General features: G+C 45.2%; 2 protein-coding genes across 2 annotated transcripts; both read right to left on the minus strand.

Moving 5' to 3' along the window:
- Positions 1-6,877: 6,877 nt before the first annotated feature.
- LOC118591409 (granzyme C-like) lies at positions 6,878-9,960 on the minus strand. The gene is made up of 5 exons (XM_036199688.1): positions 9,906-9,960; positions 8,698-8,848; positions 8,112-8,247; positions 7,648-7,908; positions 6,878-7,021 (listed from the first exon to the last, which is right to left on the minus strand). The coding sequence occupies exons 1-5, from the start codon at positions 9,958-9,960 to the stop codon at positions 6,878-6,880; spliced, it is 747 nt and encodes a 248-aa protein (XP_036055581.1).
- A 7,061-nt stretch (positions 9,961-17,021) lies between these two features.
- LOC118591402 (granzyme B-like) lies at positions 17,022-19,843 on the minus strand. The gene is made up of 5 exons (XM_036199679.1): positions 19,789-19,843; positions 18,739-18,886; positions 18,187-18,322; positions 17,782-18,042; positions 17,022-17,165 (listed from the first exon to the last, which is right to left on the minus strand). Exons 1-5 carry the CDS (start codon positions 19,841-19,843, stop codon positions 17,022-17,024), a joined length of 744 nt encoding a protein of 247 aa, XP_036055572.1.
- Positions 19,844-21,141: the final 1,298 nt, after the last annotated feature.

The following is a 21,141-nucleotide window of genomic DNA, read 5'->3' on the forward strand; positions in this document are numbered from 1 at the left end:
TGAATCAGCTAGTAAAATATCATCCATATAATGATAAATTATAGATTTACAAAAATTTTTTACATATCACTTCCAATGGCTGTTGTACAAAATATTGGCATAAGGTTGGGCTAGTCAACATTCCCTGTGGGAGAACCCTCCATTGATATCTCTTAACCAGTTGAGAATTATTATAAGTAGGCACTGTGAAGGCAAATCTTTCTCTGTCTTTTTCTTGTAAGGGTGTTAAAAAGAAACAGACTTTTAAATCAATAACTATAAGAGACCATCCTTTAGGTAACAGAGTAGGCAATGGAATTCCAGATTGTAGAGAGCCCATTGTCTGAATAACTTTGTTAATTGCTCTAAGTTCTGTTACCATTCTCCATTCATCAGATTTTTTAAAATAACCAATATAGGAGGATTCCAAAGGCTGGTTGACTCTTCAATATGCTGAGCATTTAACTGCTCCTGTACCAGCTCTCCTAAAGCCTGGAGTTTCTCTGTTGTTAAAGGCCATTGATGAACCAAGAGAAGAGAAAAAAGCTTCCTGCCATGTGCTCTGGCTTCAGCCGATTCGGGCCTGAACTTTGGCTTCCTTAAACTCCGACCAGGTGTGTTGGTGATCTGGCCACAAGCAGCTCCAGCTGCATGTAGCTGCTGCTACAGTCAAGTGAAGGCAGGCTGGACTGATTATACCTCTGGCCGGGCCTGGGGCCTGTAAACTCTGGCTGAGCCAGGGCCTGTAATCCCTGGCCAAGTGGGGGCCTGTAACCACCAATTTTAATGAATTCTTGCCACATTGGGCACCAAATGTAGACAAAATTCTAAATGGCCTTATTAAATAAGAAACACAGAGCCAAATATAGAGTTAAAAGCCCAAGATATCCGAGCACTAGCAAAGAGCTAAAACCTCCTTATCTTAAAACTCACTGCCGTCCTTTCCCTGAGAGAGAAACCTTCTTCCTGTGTGTCTTTAGTTTTATTGCTTTCCTGTTCTGCCTTCTCATTGACTCTAAGCCCAGCCACATGACTTCCTTGTCACTGCCTGAGTATACAGACCTCCTGGACTCTATGGTTGGTACTAGGATTAAAGACTCAAGGGTCACCATGCTTGGCTGTGTCCTTGACCACACAGAGACTCTACCTGCCATGTGATCAGATTAAGAACATGGGCTACCACCGCCTGATTTCTATTCCTGGCTCACTAATGACCTCTAATCTCCAGGCAAACTTTATTGATTAACATACAAATAAAATCACATTTCAGCACAATTAAAATATCACCACAATGAGGGCTGTGTGAGATTAGCTCTGGGAGGTGAGACAGGCTGCTCTTGCTCTAAGAACAGGTGTGTGTGTGTGTGTGTGTGTGTGTGTGTGTGTGTGTGTGTTGCCCATGGAGGTTAAAATAGGGCAACTGATGCCCTGGACCTGGAGTTAGGATGGTTATAAGAAATCATGTGCAATCTGGGAATTGAACCTGAGCTCTCTCTGCTGAAGCATCAGGGGCTCTAAACCACTGAGCCATCTCTCCAGCTTATTATTCAGAATTAAATATATGATGAAATTCTATCATTTGCAATGATACCAGTGAAACCGAGACATGATCCTAAGCTAAATAAGCTAGGGACAGTTGAAAAATGAAAGAATGATCTCACTGTGTTTAAAATCTAAAACAATGGAATTAGTAGAAATAGAGAAAATAGTGATTAATGGAGGCTGGGCAGATTAGAACTGGAAGCTGTTGATGAAAAAATACAGAATTTCAATAGGGGGCGAAATTACTTTTTGAAATCTACTGTATAATATGTTAATAATACATTGCTTATTTGCTTTTAAAAACTGTCAAAAAAATTTATGTTCTCACTACAAAAATGAAAACTATTTAAGTTTGTGAATATGTCAATTAGTTTGATAATAGTTTGATTTAATCATTCTACAATATATAAATATAACATAATTTTGAAGCCTGAAATACGTGAATAATGTAAAACTTTTGGTTTTTTATTTATTTATTTATTTATTTATTTATTTATTTATTTATTTATTTATGTTTTGGTTTTTCGAGACAAAGTTTCTAAGTGTAGTTTTGGTGCCAGTAAGGGAATTCACTCTATAGACCAGGCTGGCCTTGAACTCTCAGAGATCCACCTGGTTCTGCCTCCTGAATGCTGGTATTAAAGGCATGTGCCACGACCGTCCAGCTGACTGTAAAATTTAAAGCTGTTATTTGAAGTAAATTAGCTGTACAAAACATGCAAATATTGGTATTGGCTGCGAAAGCACAGAGAGACAAAAGGAATTCTATTTGTTCAAATATTTCTCTATTCTAGAGAATGTATCAGCTACTTGGGTAAAAGTTCTGTAGGTAACTATTCATGATGGCTTGCAGTAAATATCATTCTAAGGACACTGCAGAGAAGCAGGACAAATCTGGGTCCATTACAAATTTTCTGCCTCTCCTGTAGAGAGAGCAAACTACAAAGAAGGTCTCAGATGGGTTGCCACAACATGGTTTCCTGGTGTCATACTGCAGTGAGCCCAGGATGTCACTCTCCTTGGCATTAAGCGGCAGGATCTTTGGCCAAATGGGCTGGGGCATCATATAAGGAGGGGGACATAAAGGACCTCTGGAAAGTTTTTCATGGGACTCTGACCTCAAGTGTTTAAGCTGCAAGGATTCTCTATCTGCTATAGTGAATGTAGACTTGATTGTTATGGTGTCTTAGTGGTCTTTCCTTTATAGTGCTACAGAAGTCTATGATAGATTTAATTAGGAGTAATTAAACTTTGAGAAACATTTCAGTGAACCCTATTTCTCCAGAAATAAGAATAGATCACCTAGCTATATATGAATCCAGTGCTTATGTTGACTCATTTCTCAAGAACTAAAACTTCTGGGCAATCCAAACTCAATCTGTACAGAGAGAAGCTCATTTTCCAGACAGGATCACACTATGTAGCTGAGACTAGTTTGAAAGCTCTATCCACCTATCCCTGCCCATGGAGTCACAGAATTACAGGTGGAAAACACCATACCTGGTTTTGAAACCAGAACCCTTGAGTGCAGTCCTTTCTAGGAGGGGAGCTGTCTGCACATCTCTTTGATTTGGAAAATCATGTATTGTAGCCATAGATGAAAATGTCATTTCTGGCTTAGAGGATTAAACTATATCATGTAGGGTAGCAGCCTGACCATGAAGAGAGTTGTTCAGCTGTGGCTGTGTGCTTTGCAGGCCCTCCCACAATGCTTCATGCCAACTACTCCAAAGAAATATGGTAACAAATCCATTCCTGCCTTCCTCTCAAGGCAAAATATGTCTATTGCTTAAAAGCATGTGTATTAGTCACTTCTATTAACTGTGATAAAACACCATGACCAAGGCAACTTCTAGGAGAAAGACTAGGGAATGTGGATCCAGGTGTGGCATCAAGTGGAAGGCATGGCTGCAGGAGCAGAGAGCTGAGGGCTCACATCATTTCCTGTAAACACACACACACACACACTCCAGAACATAGCAGAGAGAGTGAATTGTGAATAGTGTGCATCTTTGAATCCTCAAAGCCTGCCCCAGCAATGGACTTCCTCCACCAAGACCATATTTCCTAACATTCCCAACAGCATCACCTACTGGGAACCAGATGTTCAAATACAGGAGCCTAGGGGACATCCTCACTGAAAACTACCATGGAAAGAAAGGTGGCATGGGACACAAATAGAGAACAGAAACTCTGTATTCTCTAAGTCCATGGAAAGTGGTGCTGGGAGACTTAGGAAGTTGGACAGGACAATGGAGGTTTACCAGCATGTGTCCCCACCACAAGCCAGAGGCCCTCGTGTTCTTGTGTCTGGTCTGTGTCCTTCAGGGGTGTCTTACAGCTCTCCATTGCTTACTGAACTACAATAGCCTAGAGGAGCAGAGTTGGGTCTTGATGAGTTGAAGCATTTTCTTTCTTGGGTGCAGAAAATCAGCACAGACATTTTAAGGGAGCAAAGTAAGCTCTCTTGAAATGGGAAGAACTGAGAGATATGTCTATAGAGCAGAGAAATCTGAAATAGTCTGGGTTTAAACTATTTGCCTGCCTCTGAATCCACTCCAATGTGTGCTCAAGGGAGCAAAGCAAGGTGGCTTTGAACACCTTCACCATCCAGCTGTGGAGGAGCCCAGGGTTTTCTCTCCATGGGAGTCTAAGCATGGGTTCATCTTTTGTGTCAGATGCCACCAAATTACTGACCTCAAATTAGATGACGTTGAGGTTACTTGTGCCTTGTTGGCCAGGGAATCTTAGGCCCAGTTCAGCCTCTTTCCTAACATGGTTGATGCTGGTTGTCAGGTCAGTTATTACCTTTGGTAGAAATTTATTTCTATCTTCTCTTTAAAGGATAGATAATAATTCTTTTCAAAGTTATTGAAGCCATAGAACTATCTCCTCAAAGTAAATAAAACACCTAAACTGAACACATATGGGACCGTATGTTTTCTAACATAAATTATTCCCTTGATCCTGCATACTTCTTTGTTTTCATTTTCTACAATAGCTAGGTCCTTATATGTCTCGATCGTGGGTTTGTTTTCCAGTTCCCTGTCAGAAACTGTGTGACACCTGCATCTGGGCCTATATAAATCATGTCTTTGCAAGTTTCCTGACCCAAAGGGAGATTTTACTTATCTCCCAGAAGAATCTCTGTTATTTGGGACAGGGAGGCATTAAGGTGTAGCCATAAGTCATGTTATCTGTTAAGAGTTTGCAGGAGAGGCCCCTGAAGCCCAGGTTGCTTGGCATTTTAGGTTTATTTGAGCTAAATGAAGCATTTTTTTATGTTTGTTTTGATACAGAGTCTCTCTATGTAGCCTTGACAGGCCTTGGAATCAGAGATCTGCCTGTTTCTGCCTCCCAATGCTGGATTAAGACATGAGCAACCATGCCTGACGCCTTGGATTTTTTTATTTTATTTTATTTTATTTTACTTTATTTTTTAGCAATGTTAGTTCAACATGGGGAGACTTTTTTATTTAACTAAAAGGCAGATCTTCTGACTACTGTCTCATGTCAAGAACCTCCTAAAAATGAGACTAACAAGTAGTCTTAGGACCTACAGATATAGGAGGAAACACAAAATTGTAAAATTTAGAGGTATTTCTTCACATCATTTTTTTCTATTTTTCTGGATTTCCATTTAATTCTGTTTCTGAATTATGCTTCTGAATATGTGCATCTCTTATGATTTAAATCTGCATAATGGCTCTGTATCTGTTACCTTTAAATAAATACAATAGGCTGTCTCATTTTTCTTATTCTATAGGAACTGTCCTCTCTCCTAGTTGAAAAAGATGCTTCTCCAAATAGTTTCCCACTAGAAGATAATAGACTACAGTCATTTCCAAACCTCATAAACTTCAGTGCTGACTGATGAAAAAGTAGAGATTTTTAGATCTTTTGCTCCTGTGGATGTCAAAGATTGACATAGGCCTTGTGACCAGCAGGGCATCTTAGCCTAGAGTCCAGCAGTGACTGAAATGGCCATGCTCACAGAGGCTCCTGCTGCTGAGTGACCCTGCTGCTGTGGGTGCAGGGCATTCAGGATGAACTGAGCTGACTGGGAAGAGCTTCCCTAGGTCTGAGCATTATGGTGACATTTTATTTGTACTGAAATGTGATTTTATTTGTATGTTAATAAATAAAGTTGCCTGGGGGTCAGAGCAAGCCATAGCAGAAGCTGGGCAGTGGTGGTGCACGCCTTTAATCCCAGCACTTGGGAGGCAGAGCTAGGCGGATCTCTGTGAGTTCAAGAATATAGGCAGCATGGAGACACACGCCTTTAATCTCAATAGAAGACCTGGAGGTCTGTACAGACAGGCAGTAATGAGGAGGTCATGTGGCTGGGTTTACAACCAATGAGAAGGCAGAACAGAAAGTCTATAAAAAGGACAAAAACACAGGACAGTAGCGGCAGTGAAGGGTAAAGTTTTAGCTCATAGCTATTGGTCTGATCTCTTGGGTTATTAACTCTGCATTTGGCTCTGTGTTTCTTATTTAATAAGACGGTTACATCTACAGAACATGTGGGAGTTGGGGTGAAGGGTTCTAGAAGGAGACTCTGAGGGTCCTGGCTTCCATGGACCCTGTGTGATGTAACTTCTGGCCTGGACCTTTGAGAGGTACCACCCTGCCAAGGCCTAAGGTGGGTTGGCACGACAGGGCTGACGACTTAATGGGAGGAACCACACATGGGTTGTAGAGAAATAAGAGGTAGGGATGTGCTCAAATCTGCTTGGTTGTAAAGCACAGAAGTTGTTAGACTCATCTCTGAGCAGTCAGGATGGAGAAGGGCATAGAGGTAGGAGGGTGGACGGAGGTTGGCCCTGGTTCCAGAAGAGGACAGGAAAACTAATTCCAGATGTGGAACAGCCCTTACTGAAATTGCTGTCTCTTTAATGGTGAAGCTGTGGGACAGAGATACCATTTCCAGGAAGGCCCATCTACAGTGACCTGAGCTCTGTCTCCCATGTCTCCAGGACCAATGATTATTTCCCTCTCCTTTCTTCCATATGACACAGAGGAGAAAAAATTAACCCTGAGCCCCAGGACAGGAGACCCCCAAGCTCAGCTCTAGGCCTGTCAGAAGGGCAGGCACTGCAGAGTGGGACAAGTAAAAATGAGCTGGCAATGGCCTTGCCGGAGCTTTGGGGTTGGGGTGTATGGTGTTGTGGTGAGCAGAGAGCAGAGGTGTGCCACTGGCCTGCCCAGCACAGAGTTGATCCCTGTGCTATGAAACCAGAATTCCAAGTCAGCAAAGAGAACTTTATTGAGTTGTGGTTTCTGTCCTAGGACAATCCTGGACTCAGTGGTAGGGAAGAAGCATAGCCAGAGAGGGGTCTAGTTTGCTCTGGAGTTAGCTGCGTTTCATTGTTTTCTTTATCCAGGATAGGAAACTTGACACTCTGGTGAAGACTTGTGGAGCAGAACCATCCAATTGTCCAAGGGAAACGATGCCTGCAGCTGCTTTTTTACACACGAGAGGCCCTCCATCATCACCCTGTGAATTAAAGGAGGCACAGTGGACTGAGTCCAAGTCCCAACTCCCACTTCCGTCAAGACTCCTCTCAGAGAAGCACGAATTGTGTGCTCTGCGTGTGGGAGATCAGAGAGCAGGCCTGTGTGTCCCTGGGCTTCCTGCTCTGATTGTGGACAGGGTTTCTGCCTCACCTCCCTCCAGAGTCCAGCCTCTGCCCTTTCTCCAGGTCTATGATCCACTCTCAGGTGTGTGGGACCCTCGTCTCCAGGCCATTGTTTAAGAACATGGGGTCAGGTGAGTGGGCCTGATGTCAACATGGAGGTCAAGACCATTGACAAATGTGGATGTCTGATCTGTGGAGAGACCTGTTTGTGGTAATGACACACACAGGGTGCATAGTTTTCTAAAGCCTGGGCATGGGTGTGAGGAGGACTGTGTGGATCGTGCTTCTACACAGCTGCCCTCACAGAGTCCCTTGTCAGCTCAGGAGGTCTAGCTAGTCATTGGTTCCTAGTGTTCTCCCTCCATTCCATTCCCAGGGAAATCATCACAGGCAGTGAGCAAAGGAGTCCCTTGATGTTTGATCTCTGGGTCCCAGATTGTCTTCCCCTTCCCACAGACCACAGAGAGGATACAATCCAACTTACCTGGAAGGAAGCACTCTTGATCTTTGGGTCCCCCAGACATAGCTGATTGGCTTTGTTGTAATAACCTTGAAAGTGAGACTCACACTCCTGATCTTTCTGTACCGTCAGCTCCACCTCTTGCAATGTGTTTGGGTATTCACCCTTCGGGGCCATCATTCCCCATCCAGCCACAGAGCACACATCCCCTGGCTTCACATCGACCTTGCGCCTGGGCAGGTTGAGGGGCCTCACAGCTTTTGTTATCTTTGCTGTGTTCTGCAGCTGTTGGGGAAGAGGAGGAGAGAGCAGCTCAGCCAGCAGCCTGCTGGCCTGGGACACTTTGACAACCAGGATGGCAGAGAGGGAAGAAGCAGGATGAGAGCAGAAGGGGAGAGGCAAGCCTTGCATTAGGCAGAGCAGAGGCACCAGGGGTGGGTGAGGGGTGGGTGGAGGTATGTGGATGGGCTGGGGGTGGCAGGTCTCACCTTCAAGAGCATGATGTCATTGGAGCGGTCCTTGTCATTATAGTCTGGGTGTGGGATGGCTTTTGCCACAGGGATGATCTGCTGGGTGTCCTCCTTTGCCTTGATGTTGTGGGCCCCCAGAGTGACTCTCATTGAGCTGTAGAGAGCAGAGTGGATATGAGAGATGTAGAGTGAGAGAGGACACAGTCCAGGAGGTGTAAGAGGCAGCAGGGTGGGCAGGGAGGGGCTCTAGCTGAGGGGACTTGAGGAGACAGGAGGGTCTCAGGGTTTGACCTGCTGCTCTGCTTTTCAAGGACGTTAGAGTCCTGGAGTTTCCCTCTTGCTTCTGGAAATATTCCAAAGTTTTCCCTGACACTCAATGTGTCCTTTCCACCTCAGCCACTGCTTTAGACTGGACAGTGAAGCTGCTTTCAACTCAAGTGTGCTGCTGGCTCTGACCTCTCCCATTTTGATGTTCGTGTCCCTGTTTTCAGACATCCATTTTCACAGTCCTGCCCTCTAGTGTGCTCTCACAGGAGCCTCCACAAGTAGAGGATGGAAACACCTGTGGGGTCTCAGGAAACACAGGCTGGCTGCTTCTCCTCACCTTCCCAGGCAGTGGGCAGCTGTCAGCACAAAGTTGTCCCGCACCAGGAAGCCTCCACAGAACTTCTTCTTCCCAGCAACATCCAGAAACTTAACATAAGCCATGTAGGGGCGGGAGTGGGGTGAGACCTCATGTCCCCCGATGATCTCCTCTGAAAGCAAAGGCTAGAATATTGGGGTGTCTAGGAGCAGCAGGTGAGGTCAGGAGGGGATGTGAAGGGAGGGGTAAAGGGGTAGGATCAGCTCTACACCAAGACTGTGACTGACAGAATTCCTTGTACACAGAATAATGGTTGCTGAATCTTAATCCGCAGAACCCTTTTCAAAGAAGGGGTGGGTGGAACTTGTCCTTCACTCCCTGTTTTACAAATATTTGGTGGGATCAGCTCTATCCTCATGATGATAGAGACCGAGGGAATCCGGGGAGACTCCCTATTAGTCTTTCTGTTTTAGGGAGTCTCCGTGACACCTCCAATGTCTTGATTTGTGGCAATTTGTCACCTTTTACCACCAAACCTACAGAGGGGGATTTCCTAAAATTCTCCTGTTCTGGTGTCCAACACATCTTGTGTTCTCAGTAAATGCTTTTGGCTGCCTGGATGAATGACTTCTACTCAGCTGGAGGCCTGGTTTTTCAGCACTCATGGGATTCAGGACCTAGGGGACATTGGAGTACTGTGCTGGGAAAGATGAGAACAGCTGGGGGACCTTCAGGAAGAAGTGCAGAGACCAATGAAACCTAGACTGCAAAGCTAATGGAGTGTGCAATGCAGGCATCATGTCACCCTGAGCCTCTTCAGCAGGCTGAGGGTGGAGGTTACTAAATGATGCTGATATTCTTGAGCCGATGGCCTTACCCCATTGCTGGCTGGTCATTAAAGCTGCCCTTGCTCTGGGCTCAAATAAAGCTAATGATGTACTTTTTAGTTTCTTTGCATTCTCTTCTACTTCTCTTTTTAGGGATTATCATCGCTTTAGGTGATGAAGAAGAGCAGGGAAAAGCTAGTGCCCACTAATCTTCTGAGGACACCTCCCTTCTTCAGACTTTGTTGGCAATCTATCCAGTAACAGATTTCCAGGTCTGGGTTGGTATGGGTCCTGAGGAATAGAAATCTCTGGTTCAGTGCAGGGCAGTTCCTTACTAGAGCTGGGCAGAGAGTATGCAAGGTATGATGGGATGGCACCTCTGGGACAGGGATGTTCACTCACCTCCACCAGCTCCAAGTGGCAGAAGTAAGGTCAGGAGAATCAGGACTGGTGGCATCTTCTCAGGAAGTCTGCTCGGTTTGGAGGAGTTCAGAGTGCAGAGCTCAGTGCTCAGTGACCTCCAGGCATTTTAAACCTGTGCACCTCTGCACTGATTGGCTTCAGGAAATAAGGACGTTTCTTGGTTTGGGTTAAAATCACACTGTCACCACATTGACATCCTATGAGCTAAGCAGGAATAAAGACCAAGAAAAGAGGTTGGTTAGGCTGTGGCTGAGGAGGACCTGAGACCTCAGGAAGTCCAGTGTAACTGCCCTGTGCTAAAGGTTTGTCCTTTCTTATATTTTACATTTTTTTTCTGTTCTCATAAGATCTCTTTTTAATTTCTTTGGTCTTTTTTTCTTTCTTTTCTTTTTTAAAAAACAATACCAACACCCAAATTGTCGTAACGAAATTATATCACTACATACACGCAGACAAAGTTATACAGTAGTTATTTAGAGTTGATGCAGTACCATAGTTGACCAGGAGAATTTCTGTACATCATATCATTAACTCTCATTAACCTCTAGAACTTCTGATCATAGTGTGGAAGCATTTGTTGGCATAGTAGGATGAATTAATCTTAACTCACTCTGACTCTCCTAAATGCTAGAGCATCAAAGAGAAATCTCAAAAACAAATGTTTTCCCTGATTCCAATGATCATTTCTTTCCATCATATATAGATAAATATAATAAACAATCACCCAATGACAGAGAAATAGATGAGATCTACATAAACAACCTCGACGTGAGTGGGGGTACTGAAGGGCAAGGTTCAAGGGAAAGAGAGCTTAGGGGAGCAGGAGATCCCAGCTGGATCAAGAACAGAAATGGAGAACAAGGAATAACAGAGCATGGTAAATGAAGACCATATGAGAATAGGAAGAAGCAAAGTGCTAGAGAGGTCCCCAGAAATCCACAATGATACCTCCACTGTAGACTACTGGCAATGGTCGAGAGAAATCCCGAACTTACCTAGTCTGGTTATCAGATGGCCAAACACCCTAACTGTTGTGCTAGAACTCTCATCCAATAACTGATGGAAGTGGATGCAGAGATCCTTGGCCAGGCCCCAGGTGGAGCTGCAGTAGTCCAATAGTCGAGAAAGAGGAGGGACTGTAAGAGTGTGAATTGTTGAGAAAAATTGGAAAAAGCACAGGGACAAACAGCCAAACTAATGGGAATACATGAACTATGAACCAAAGGCTGTGGAGGCCCCAACTGGATCAGGTCCTCTGGATAAATGAGCCAATTGAATAGCTTGAACTGTTTGAGAGGCACCCAGGCAGTGGGACCCGGACCTGTCCTTAGTGCATGAGCTGGCTGTTTGGAACCTGGAGCTTATGAGGGGACACTTGGTTCAGCCTGGGAGGAGGGGACTGGACCTACCTGGACTGAATCTACCAGGTTGAGCTGAATCCCCAGGGAGTCTTTGCCCTGGAAGAGATGGGAATGGGGGGTGGTACTGGGGGAAAGGTGGGGCCAGGGGCGGGGAGGGGGGAGGACATGGGAACCCATGGCTAATATGTAAAATTAAATTAAAATTTTAAAAAAGAAACAAAAACAATCACAATGGCGTGTATCAGTCACATGTTTATTGTACACTGGAATCCAACAAGAGCTTCAGGACTGAATTAATAGTAAGATTAGATCAGCACTGGCTTCCCTGCTGATAACTCAAATGGTATTTTCTACATTGTAGCCTAGTATTCTCCATAGATAAACAAGGACCTTGGTAAGATCTTGAATGATTATTTAGTGGGGTAGATCCAGCAGTGAGAGAGACAGGGATCCAGCCTTGGAAAAGGCTGATATTGACTGGAGTGAGATAAGGATCTAAGCTTAGAGCACAAGAAGGTTAGAGCTGTATGAGATCAGCTCTGGGAGTAAGACAGGCTGGCATCACCTGAGAACATGGGTATGTGTTGTCTGTGTGTGTGTCTGTCTGCCTGTCTGTGTGTCTTTGTGTGTGTCTGTGTGTGTGTGTGTGTGTGTGTCTCTGTGTGTGTATGTGTGTCTGTGTGTGTGTGTATGTGTGTGTGTGTGTCTGTGTGTGTATCTGTGTGTGTGTCTGTCTGTCTGTCTGTGTGTCTTTGTGTGTGTCTCTGTGTGTGTGTGTGTCTCTGTGTGTGTGTGTGTGTGTCTGTGTGTGTGTGTATGTGTGTGTGTGTCTGTGTGTGTGTGTGTGTGTGTCTGTGTGTGTGCTCTTGGAGATAAGAATAAGGCAGTAGACACCTGGGCCTGGAGTTAGGATGGTTGTGAGACATCATGTAAATGCTGGGAATTGAACCTGCGTTCTCTGCTAGAGCAACCGATGCTCTAAACCACTGAGCCATCTCTCCAGATCATTATCCAGAATTAAATATATCATGAAATTCTATCATTTCAATGATACAGGTGAAACTGAGACATGATCCTAAGCTAAATAAGCTAGTGACAGTTGAAAAAATAATGAATGATCTCACTCTGCTTATAAAAAAAATGTAATTTGTAGAAGTAGAGCAAGTAGTGATTAATGGAGATTAGAACTGGAAGCTGTTGATGAAAAAGTACAGAATTTCAATTAGGGTGTTGAATATTTTTTTAATATACTGCATAATATGTTAATAATACATTGTACTTTTAAAAACTTCTGTTAAACAAATTTATGTTCTCACTACAAAAATGAAAACTATTTCAGTTTGTGGATATGTCAGTTAGTTTAATTTAATCATTCTACATCACACACACACACATACACACACACACACATATATTTGAGGCTTGATTATATGTGATTAATGTAAAATTTAAAGCTGTTATTTGAAGTAAATTAGTTGTATAAAACATGCAAATATTGGTATTGGTTGGGAAAGCACAGAGAGGCAGAAGGAATTCTATTTCTTCACTTCTTCCCTCCTCTAGGGAACACATCAGCTACTTGGGTAAAATTGTATGAAATTCTGTAGGTAGCTATGCATGATGGCTTGCAATAAACAAAATTCTAAGGACACTGCTGGGAAGCAGGACACATCTGGGTCCAATGCAAACTTTCTGCCTCTCCTGTAGAGAGACCAAACTACAATAGGAAGGTCTCAGTGAGGTAATCACAACATAGTTTCCTGGTGTCATACTGCAGTGAGTTCAGGATGCCACTCTCCTTGGCACTAAGTTGGCAGGGTCTTTGGCCAAATGGGTTGGGGAGTCATTGTGAAGAGAGGGACTTAAAGGACCTCTGGAAGCGTTTCATGGTACTCTGACCTCAAGTGTTTAAGCTGCAAGGATTTTCTATCTGCTACAGTGACCACAAACTTGACTGTTACGGTGTCTTAGTGGTCTTTCCTTTATAGTGCTAAAGAAGTCTCTGATAGATTAGGGGTCAGTAAACTGTGAGAGACATTTCAGTGAATCCTCTTTTCCTGGGGAATAGAATTGAGGACCTAGCTACATAGTATTCTAGTTCTTATGTTGACTCATTTCTCAAGAACTAAAACTTCTGGGCAATCCAAACTCAATCTGTACAGAGAGAAGCTCATTTTCCAGACAGGATCACACTATGTGGCTGAGACTAGTTTGAAAGCTCTATCCACCTATCCCTGCCCATGGAGTCACAGAATTACAGGTGGAAAACACCATACCTGGTTCAGAAAACAGAACCCTTGAGTGCAGTCCTTTCTAGGAGGGGAGCTGTCTGCACATCTCTTTGATTTGAAAATCATGTATTGTAGCCATAGATGAAAATATCATTTCTGGCTTAGAGGATAAACTACATCATGTAGGGTAGCAGCCTGACCCTGCAGAGAGTTGATGTTCAGCTGTGGCTGTGTGCTTTGCAGGCTCTCCCACAATGCTTCAGGCCAACTACTCCAGAGAAATATGGTAAATAAATCCATTCCTGCATTTCTGTCAAAATAAAATATGTCTGTTGCTTAAAAGCATGTGTATTAGTTACTTTTCTATTACTGTGATAAGACACCATGACCAAGGCAACTTCTAGGAGGAAGATCAGGGAATGTGGATCCAGGTGTGACATCAAGTGGAAGGCTGCAGGAGCAGAGAGCTGAGGGCTCATATCATTTCCTGTAATCACACACACACAGACACACACACACACACACACACACACACACACACACACACACACACACACCAGAACATAGCAGAGAGAGAGTGAATTGTGAATAGTGTGCATCTTTGAATCCTCAAAGGCTGCCCCAGCAATGGACTTCCTCCACCAAGACCATATTTCCTAACATTCCCAACAGCATCACCTACTGGGAACCAGGTGTTCAAAAATACAGGAGCCTAGGGGACATCCTCACTGAAAACCACCATGAAAAGAAAGGTGGCATGGGACACAAATAGAGAACAGAAACTCTGTATTCTCTAAGTCCATGGAAAGTGGTGCTGGGAGACTTAGGAAGTTGGACAGGACAATGGAGGTTTACCAGCATGTGTCCCCACCACAAGCCAGAGGCCCTCGTGTTCTTGTGTCTGGTCTGTGTCCGGTCTGTGTCCTTCAGGGGTGTCTTACAGCTCTCCCTGGCATGCTGGACTGCAATGTCCTGGAGGAGCAGAGAAGATGGGTCTCGGTGCGTTGGTTTCTTGGGTGAAGAAAATCAGTACAGAGATTTTAGGAGAGCAGAGTAAGTTCTTTGAAATGGGAAGAACTGAGAAGCGCTTCTATAGAGCAGAGAAATCTGAAGCAATGTGTATTTAAGGCATTTACCTGCCTCTGAATCCACTCCAATGTGTGCTCAAGGGAGCAAAGCAAGGTGGCTTTGAACACATTCACCATCCAGCTTTGGGAGGAGTCCAGGGGTTTCTCTCCACGGGAGGTCTGAGCATGGGCTCATCTTTTGTGTGGGATGCCACCAAGTTATTGACCTGAGATTAGATGACATTGAGGTCACTTGTGCCTTGGTGGCCAGGGAATTTTAGGCTCAGTTCTGGCTTTGCCCTTACATGGTTGATGCTGGTTGTCACATCAGTTATAAACTTGTGGTAATTTATTTCTAGTTCCTCTCTGAAGAGGAATAACAAATGGTTTTCAAAGTTATTTAAGTCATAGAACCGTCTCCTCAAAGAAGTATAACACCTAAACTGAACACATATGTGACCGTACGGCTTCTAACATATATTATTCCCTTGATTCTGTACTCTTCTTTGTTTTCATTGTCTACAATAGCTAGGTCCTTATATGTCCCATGGCGGGTTTGTTTTCCAGTTCCCTATCAGAAACTGTGTGACACCTGCATCTGAGCCTATATAAATCATATCTTTGAAAGTTTCCTGACCCAAAGGGAGATTTTACTTCATCTCCCAGAAGAATGTGATGCTTTGTTATTTGGGACAGGGAGGCATTAAGCGGTAGCCACTGGTCTTTTATCTTTTAGGTTTATGATAGGACAAAACCCTGAGGCCAGGCTGCTTGGAGTTTTAGGTTTATTTGAATTAAGTGAAGCATTTTTTTAGTTTGTTTGTTTTGAGACAGAATCTCTCTCTGTAGCCTTGGCTAGCTTTTCGGACTAAAAGATCTGCCTGACTCTGCCTTCCACCCGCTGGATTAGGCATGAGCAACCATGTCTGGTAGCTTGGATTATTTTTTTCTATGTGAGTCCAACACAGGGAGACTTTTCCTTAACAAAAAGCCACACATTCTGGCTAAGTCTCAAGTCAATAGCTTCCTAACAATGAGAAGCCCAGGTAATCTTAGGAACTATAGATGCAGCAGTAACCACAAATGTGTAAACATTAGAGGTATTTCTTAACACCATTTTCTCTATCTTTTTCCATTTTCTTGGATTCCTGTTTAATTTTGTTTTGGAATTATGCTTCTGAATATGTACATCTCTTACAATTTAAATCTGCATGATGATTCTGTATCTGTTATCTTTAAAATAAATACAAGGCTGTCTTGGTTGTGTTATTTGCTATCTACTGCCCTCTCCCCTAGGTAAAAATGATGCTTCTCTGAAGAGTTTCCCAGTAGAAGCTAACACGTTATTGTCATTTCCAAACCTGATACACTTCAGTGCACACTGACGAAAAAGTAGAGATTTCTAGTTCTTTTGCCTTTGTGGATGTCAGAGACTGACATAGGCCCAGTGACCGTCATGGCATGCTATCCTAGAGTCCAGCAGTGACTGAGATGGACATGCTCAGAGGGGCTCCCGCTACTGAGAGACCATGCTGCTGTGGATGCTGATGAGCACACCAGAGGAACTGAGCTGACAGGGAAGAGCTTCCCTAGGCCTGAGCATGTGGGAGGTGGGGTACAGGGTTCTGGAGACAAACAGTGAGAGGCCTGGATTCCATGGTCCCTGTGTGATGCAACTTCTGGCCTAGACCTTTAAGAGGTACCTCTCTGCCAGGGCCTAAGCTAGCTTGGCATCACAGGGCTGAGGCCCTAATGGGAGGAACCACACATGGCTTTGGTTGTAGAGGAATAAGAGGTAGGGATGTGCTCAAATCTGCTTGGTTGTAAAGCACAGAAGTTGTTAGACTCATCTCTGAGCAGTCAGGTTGGAGAAGGGCATAGAGCTAGGAGGGTGGACGAAGGTTGGCCCTGGTTCCAGAAGAGGACAGGAAAACTAATTCCAGATGTGGAACAGCCCTTACTGAAATTGCTGTCTCCTTAATGGTGAAGCTGTGGGACAAAGTAACCGTTTCTAGAAAGGCCCTTCTACAGTGACCTGGGCTCTGTCTCCCATGTCTCCAGGACCAATGATTATTTCCTTCTCCTTTCTTCCATATGACACAGAGGAGAAAAAATTAACCCTAAGCCCCAGGACAGGAGACCACCAAACTCAGCTTTAGGCTTGTCAGAAGGGCAGGCACTGCAGAGTGGGACAAGTAAAAATGAGCCGGCAATGGCCTTGCCGGAGCTTTGGGGTTGGGGTGTATGGTGTTGGGGTGTGCAGAGAGAAGAGGTGTGCCATTGGCCTGACAAGACAGAGTTGGTCCCTGTGATATGAAACAGACTTCTGATAGTGCAAAGAGAACTTTATTGAGTTATGGCTTCTGTCCCCAGACAATCTTGGACTCAGTTGTAGGGGAGCTGCTGAGTCAGAGATGGGTCTGGTTTGCTCTGGAGTTAGCTGCGTTTCATGGTTTTCTTTATCCAGGATAGGAAACCTGAGACTCTGGTGAAGACTCTTGGTGCTGAACCATTTTTATGTCCAAAGGATACAATGCCTGCAGCTGCTTTTTTACACACGAGGGGCCCTCCTGAATCCCCCTGTAAATGGAAAGGGGCCACAAGGGTCTGTTGTTCAGTCTAGTCCCAACTTCCCTCTCATTTCAACGCTCCTCTCAGAGAAGCACGGACTGTGAGCTCTGCTTGTAGGAGATCAGAGAGCAGGCCTGGAATCCCTGGGCTTCCTGCTCTGATTGTGGTCAGGGTTTCTGCCCCACTTCCCTCCTGAGCCCAGCCTCTGCCCTTTCTCCAGGTCTGTGATCTGCTCTCTGTGAAGGTGTGTGGGACCCTCATCTCTAGGCCATTGTTTAAGAACATGGGGACAGGTGAATGGGCCTGATGTGAACATGGAGAATGAAACCATTGAGAAAAGTGGGTGCTAGATCTGTTGAGACACCTACTTGTGTTAATGACACAGGCAGTGACACATCTTTCTAAAGCCTGGGCCTGGGTGTGAGCAGGACTGTGCAAACCCTGCTTTTATAACAGCTGCCTTCACAGAGGCTCCTTGTAAGCTTGAGGGGGCCTAGTTAGTTACTGGTTACTGTAGCTCCCAGGAAGAAAGGTCACACCCAGTGGGCAAAGGAATCGCTTGATGTTTGATCTCTAGGTCCCAGACAGCTTTTCCCCTCCCATGGAGGATGAAAATCCAACTTACCTTATAGGAAGCTCTCTTGATCTTTGGATCCCCTGCACAAATCTCATTGGTTTTGTTGTAATAATCTTTTAAGTGGGACTCACACTCCTGATCCTTCTGTATTTCCAGCTCCACCTCTTGTAGGGTGTCTGAGAATTTACCCCCGGGGGCTATCTTTCCCCAGCCAGCCACAGAGCACACATCCCCTGGCTTCACATCGACCTTGCGCCTGGGGAGGTTGAGGGGCCTCACAGCTTTAGTCCTCTTGGCCTTCCTCTGCAGCTGTTGGGGAAGAGGAGGAGAGAGCAGCTCAGCCAGGAGCCTGCTAGCCTGGGACACCGTGAAAGCCAGGATGGCCGGGAGGGAAGGAATGGGTGAGAACATGACAGGTGATCCCTGGACCATGATGAGAGAAACAAGTCTCACCTTTAAGAGCATGACGTCATTGAGGTATTTCTGATCATTATAGGCAGGATGTGGGATGATTCTTGCCACAGGGATGATCTGCTGGGTCTCCTCCTGTTCTTTGATGTTGTGGGCCCCCAAGGTGACATTTATTTTGCTGTGCAGAGAGCAGAGTGTAGATAAGATATGTGGAATCAGAGAGGATGCAGCAAAGGAGGTGTGAAGGGCAGGGCATGCTGGCCATGGTGGTACCCTAGCTGAGGAAAACTGAAGGAACAAGGGTGACTGTGCCTTCTGCTTCTTGGCCATAAAAACGATAAGATTCTGGAGCACCAGTACCTGCACCACATCTCTCAGAGTCCTTGTGCTAAGACAGCACATTGTATTGTTTGGTTTATGTTGCAAGGCTAACTCTGGTCTAAATGTGCTTGATTCCTTAGCCGTTACTCTGGTGCCAGCCTGGTTCTCCCCATGAGACTTGCTGGTCCCTCTCTCATCCCAAGCTCCTTAGGAAGAAGGCAGGGTCTCCATGGAATGTCCCCAGGAGTGTATGGACCATTTCTTGCTTCTCACCTCCCTTTACAGTGAGCAGCAGTCAGCACAAAATCCTCTCGTATGAGGGAGCCACCACACGTCTTAACAATATCTCCATCCTCGATCTTAAGATAAGCCATGTAGGGTCGAGAGTGCGGCTTGGCCTCATGTCCCCCGATGATCTCCCCTGAAGAAAAAGTCCGCCTTTTTGTATGTAGTCCTCTGGAGGGGCTTTGTGTAAAGGCTCCAGACTTGCTAGGCATTTGGGAGCCACGAGGGCCTGGAGTAAGGAGCATGCTGAGAGGAGATCCCTCAAGATCTCCCTCTCAAAAAGGAGAGAAAAGTAGGTCTTGGTCTAGCAATCTCTCTTCCACATAGTTGGAGGCAAGCGTAAGTCTCTGGGCAAGAAAATGCTAAGGAATCATCCTGTCTTTCCTCTGACTTCTGTTCCTAGAGATCCTCTAACTCTGCCCCCCTACCCATGAGCCCTGTGATGCCTGGGACAGTACTGCTTTCTAGGGGCAAAGGGTTCAGTTTACACTTTGTGGCATCCTATTTCTTCAGGCCTGGCATATACTAGGTATATACTCAGTAAAGGTCACTGGCTTCATGAGTGATGACTCTCCATTCATTCCTAGATGCATCTGCCGGCGTTCTAGAAAACAGAGAAATTAGGGCTTGCACAGAGGTTCATCCTTGAACACTGTGGAACCACCAGAAGCCTGGGAAGCAGAGTTGGAGGAAATGACCTAGTGGCTTGGGATCAGCCAAAGCACTAATTCCGAGGACAGCGTTTCCACCTATTCTGGGATCCAGGTTTCTTGGATAAGTACTTAGTGAGGGGTGGGGGTGTCTGTATCATCATAGATGCAGAAGCCAGGCCCATTCTGCCTGCTCCAGGAGAACATAATGTTCTCGGTTTTGCAGGTTTCCCTTTATCCTGGCCTTCCAGGAAAACCCACTTTCCAGATGACAAAGTATGGCTCAGGAAGGGGCTGGCACTCAATGCCTCTTCCTGAGAAAGGCCTCTGGCCTCCCACTGCTGGTGATAGAAGGGTTAGGCCACTAAGGGAGGCGTTGCTCACTCACCTGCCTTTATCCTGGGGGGCAGAGAGAAGGCCAGCAGGAGCAGGAGGAGCTTCATCTTCTCTGGAAGCCGAGTAGGTCCCAGCACCTGGGGCTTTACCCTTGCTCTCTTTTAACCTCTATAGAGGAGACCAAGGAGTTGGAGTGAGCTTGGCGACCTTGTACCCCATCTCTTTTTATGATGCTTCATCACAGACAGCTTTCTATGAAAGCCCCCACCCCTGCTGCCTCTGCCTGGTGACGTCTTCTGAGTGCTTGTGTGAGAATCATGAAGTAACCACAGCAGAACCCACAGTTGATACCTCAGAGAGCCACCAGTTACAGCCCATGGCCGGAACACAAGGGTACAGGATGGGGGTTGTGGGGTATGGTATTTCAGAGTTCCAGAAACCCAAGTTCCCCATGATGAAAGATCAGTACTCTCAATACCACAGTGCTCAGTCCAAAAGACAGATGTGCATTGAGGCTCATCTTTTGTACCAGAAAGAAGTGTGAGCTGACACCTAGTGAGGGGTGGGGGTGGGATAACTGAGGGCATCCATGACCAGAGTACAGTTTGGGGAGAGCAATGGTAGATTGATGGAAAAGGCCATAATAGAGAGGCCTAGCAAACACTATTCAACCTATTTATCAGCAGAGCTTCAAAAGTTCCATGTGACAAAGCCCTTTCTTATGAAACACCCACATACGACATTTATTAACATGAAATAAGAGATTGCTAAAGGCTGAGAGCTGAAACCCTGACTGACTGAAGCCTGAGTCATTCCTGTTTCTTCAGAAAAGCTGACAGTTGTCTCATGCACCTGTGAACTAAAGCTGGAAAAGGTCTAGTTTCCTAAAGGACAGTCAGGTCACTAAATTACTGATAGAGTGCAACATAAGAAAGCAAGCCATGCTGCTAAACCTCAGCAATTGTTCTCTGTCTGTCTGTCTGTCTGTCTGTCTGTCTGTCTCTCTCTGTCTCTCTCTGTCTCTCTGTCTCTCTGTCTGTCTCTCTCTGTCTGTCTCTCTCTGTCTCTCTCTGTCTCTCTCTGTCTCTCTCTGTCTCTCTCTCTCTGTGTGTGTGTGTGTGTGTGTGTGTGTGTGTGTGTGTGTGTGTGTGACGATGGGAGTCAGTCTGAGGTTCTGTCTGCCTTGTTTTGTGAGGCATAGTCTCTCACTTAGCTTGGTGATTAAGCTAAACTGTCTGGCCAGCGAACCTTGGGTAGCTGTCTGTCTCCATCTCCCCAGAGCTCAGATTGTGTTACCACCACACCCAGTTTTTCACATAGGTTCTGGGAATGGAACTCAGATCCTCCTGCTTGCATGGCAAACACTTTACTACACTGCTGTTTCTCCAACTTCCTCTTAGTCTTT

Source organism: Onychomys torridus, chromosome 9 (genome assembly GCF_903995425.1).
Source record: "Onychomys torridus chromosome 9, mOncTor1.1, whole genome shotgun sequence".
Taxonomy (NCBI): domain Eukaryota; kingdom Metazoa; phylum Chordata; class Mammalia; order Rodentia; family Cricetidae; genus Onychomys; species Onychomys torridus.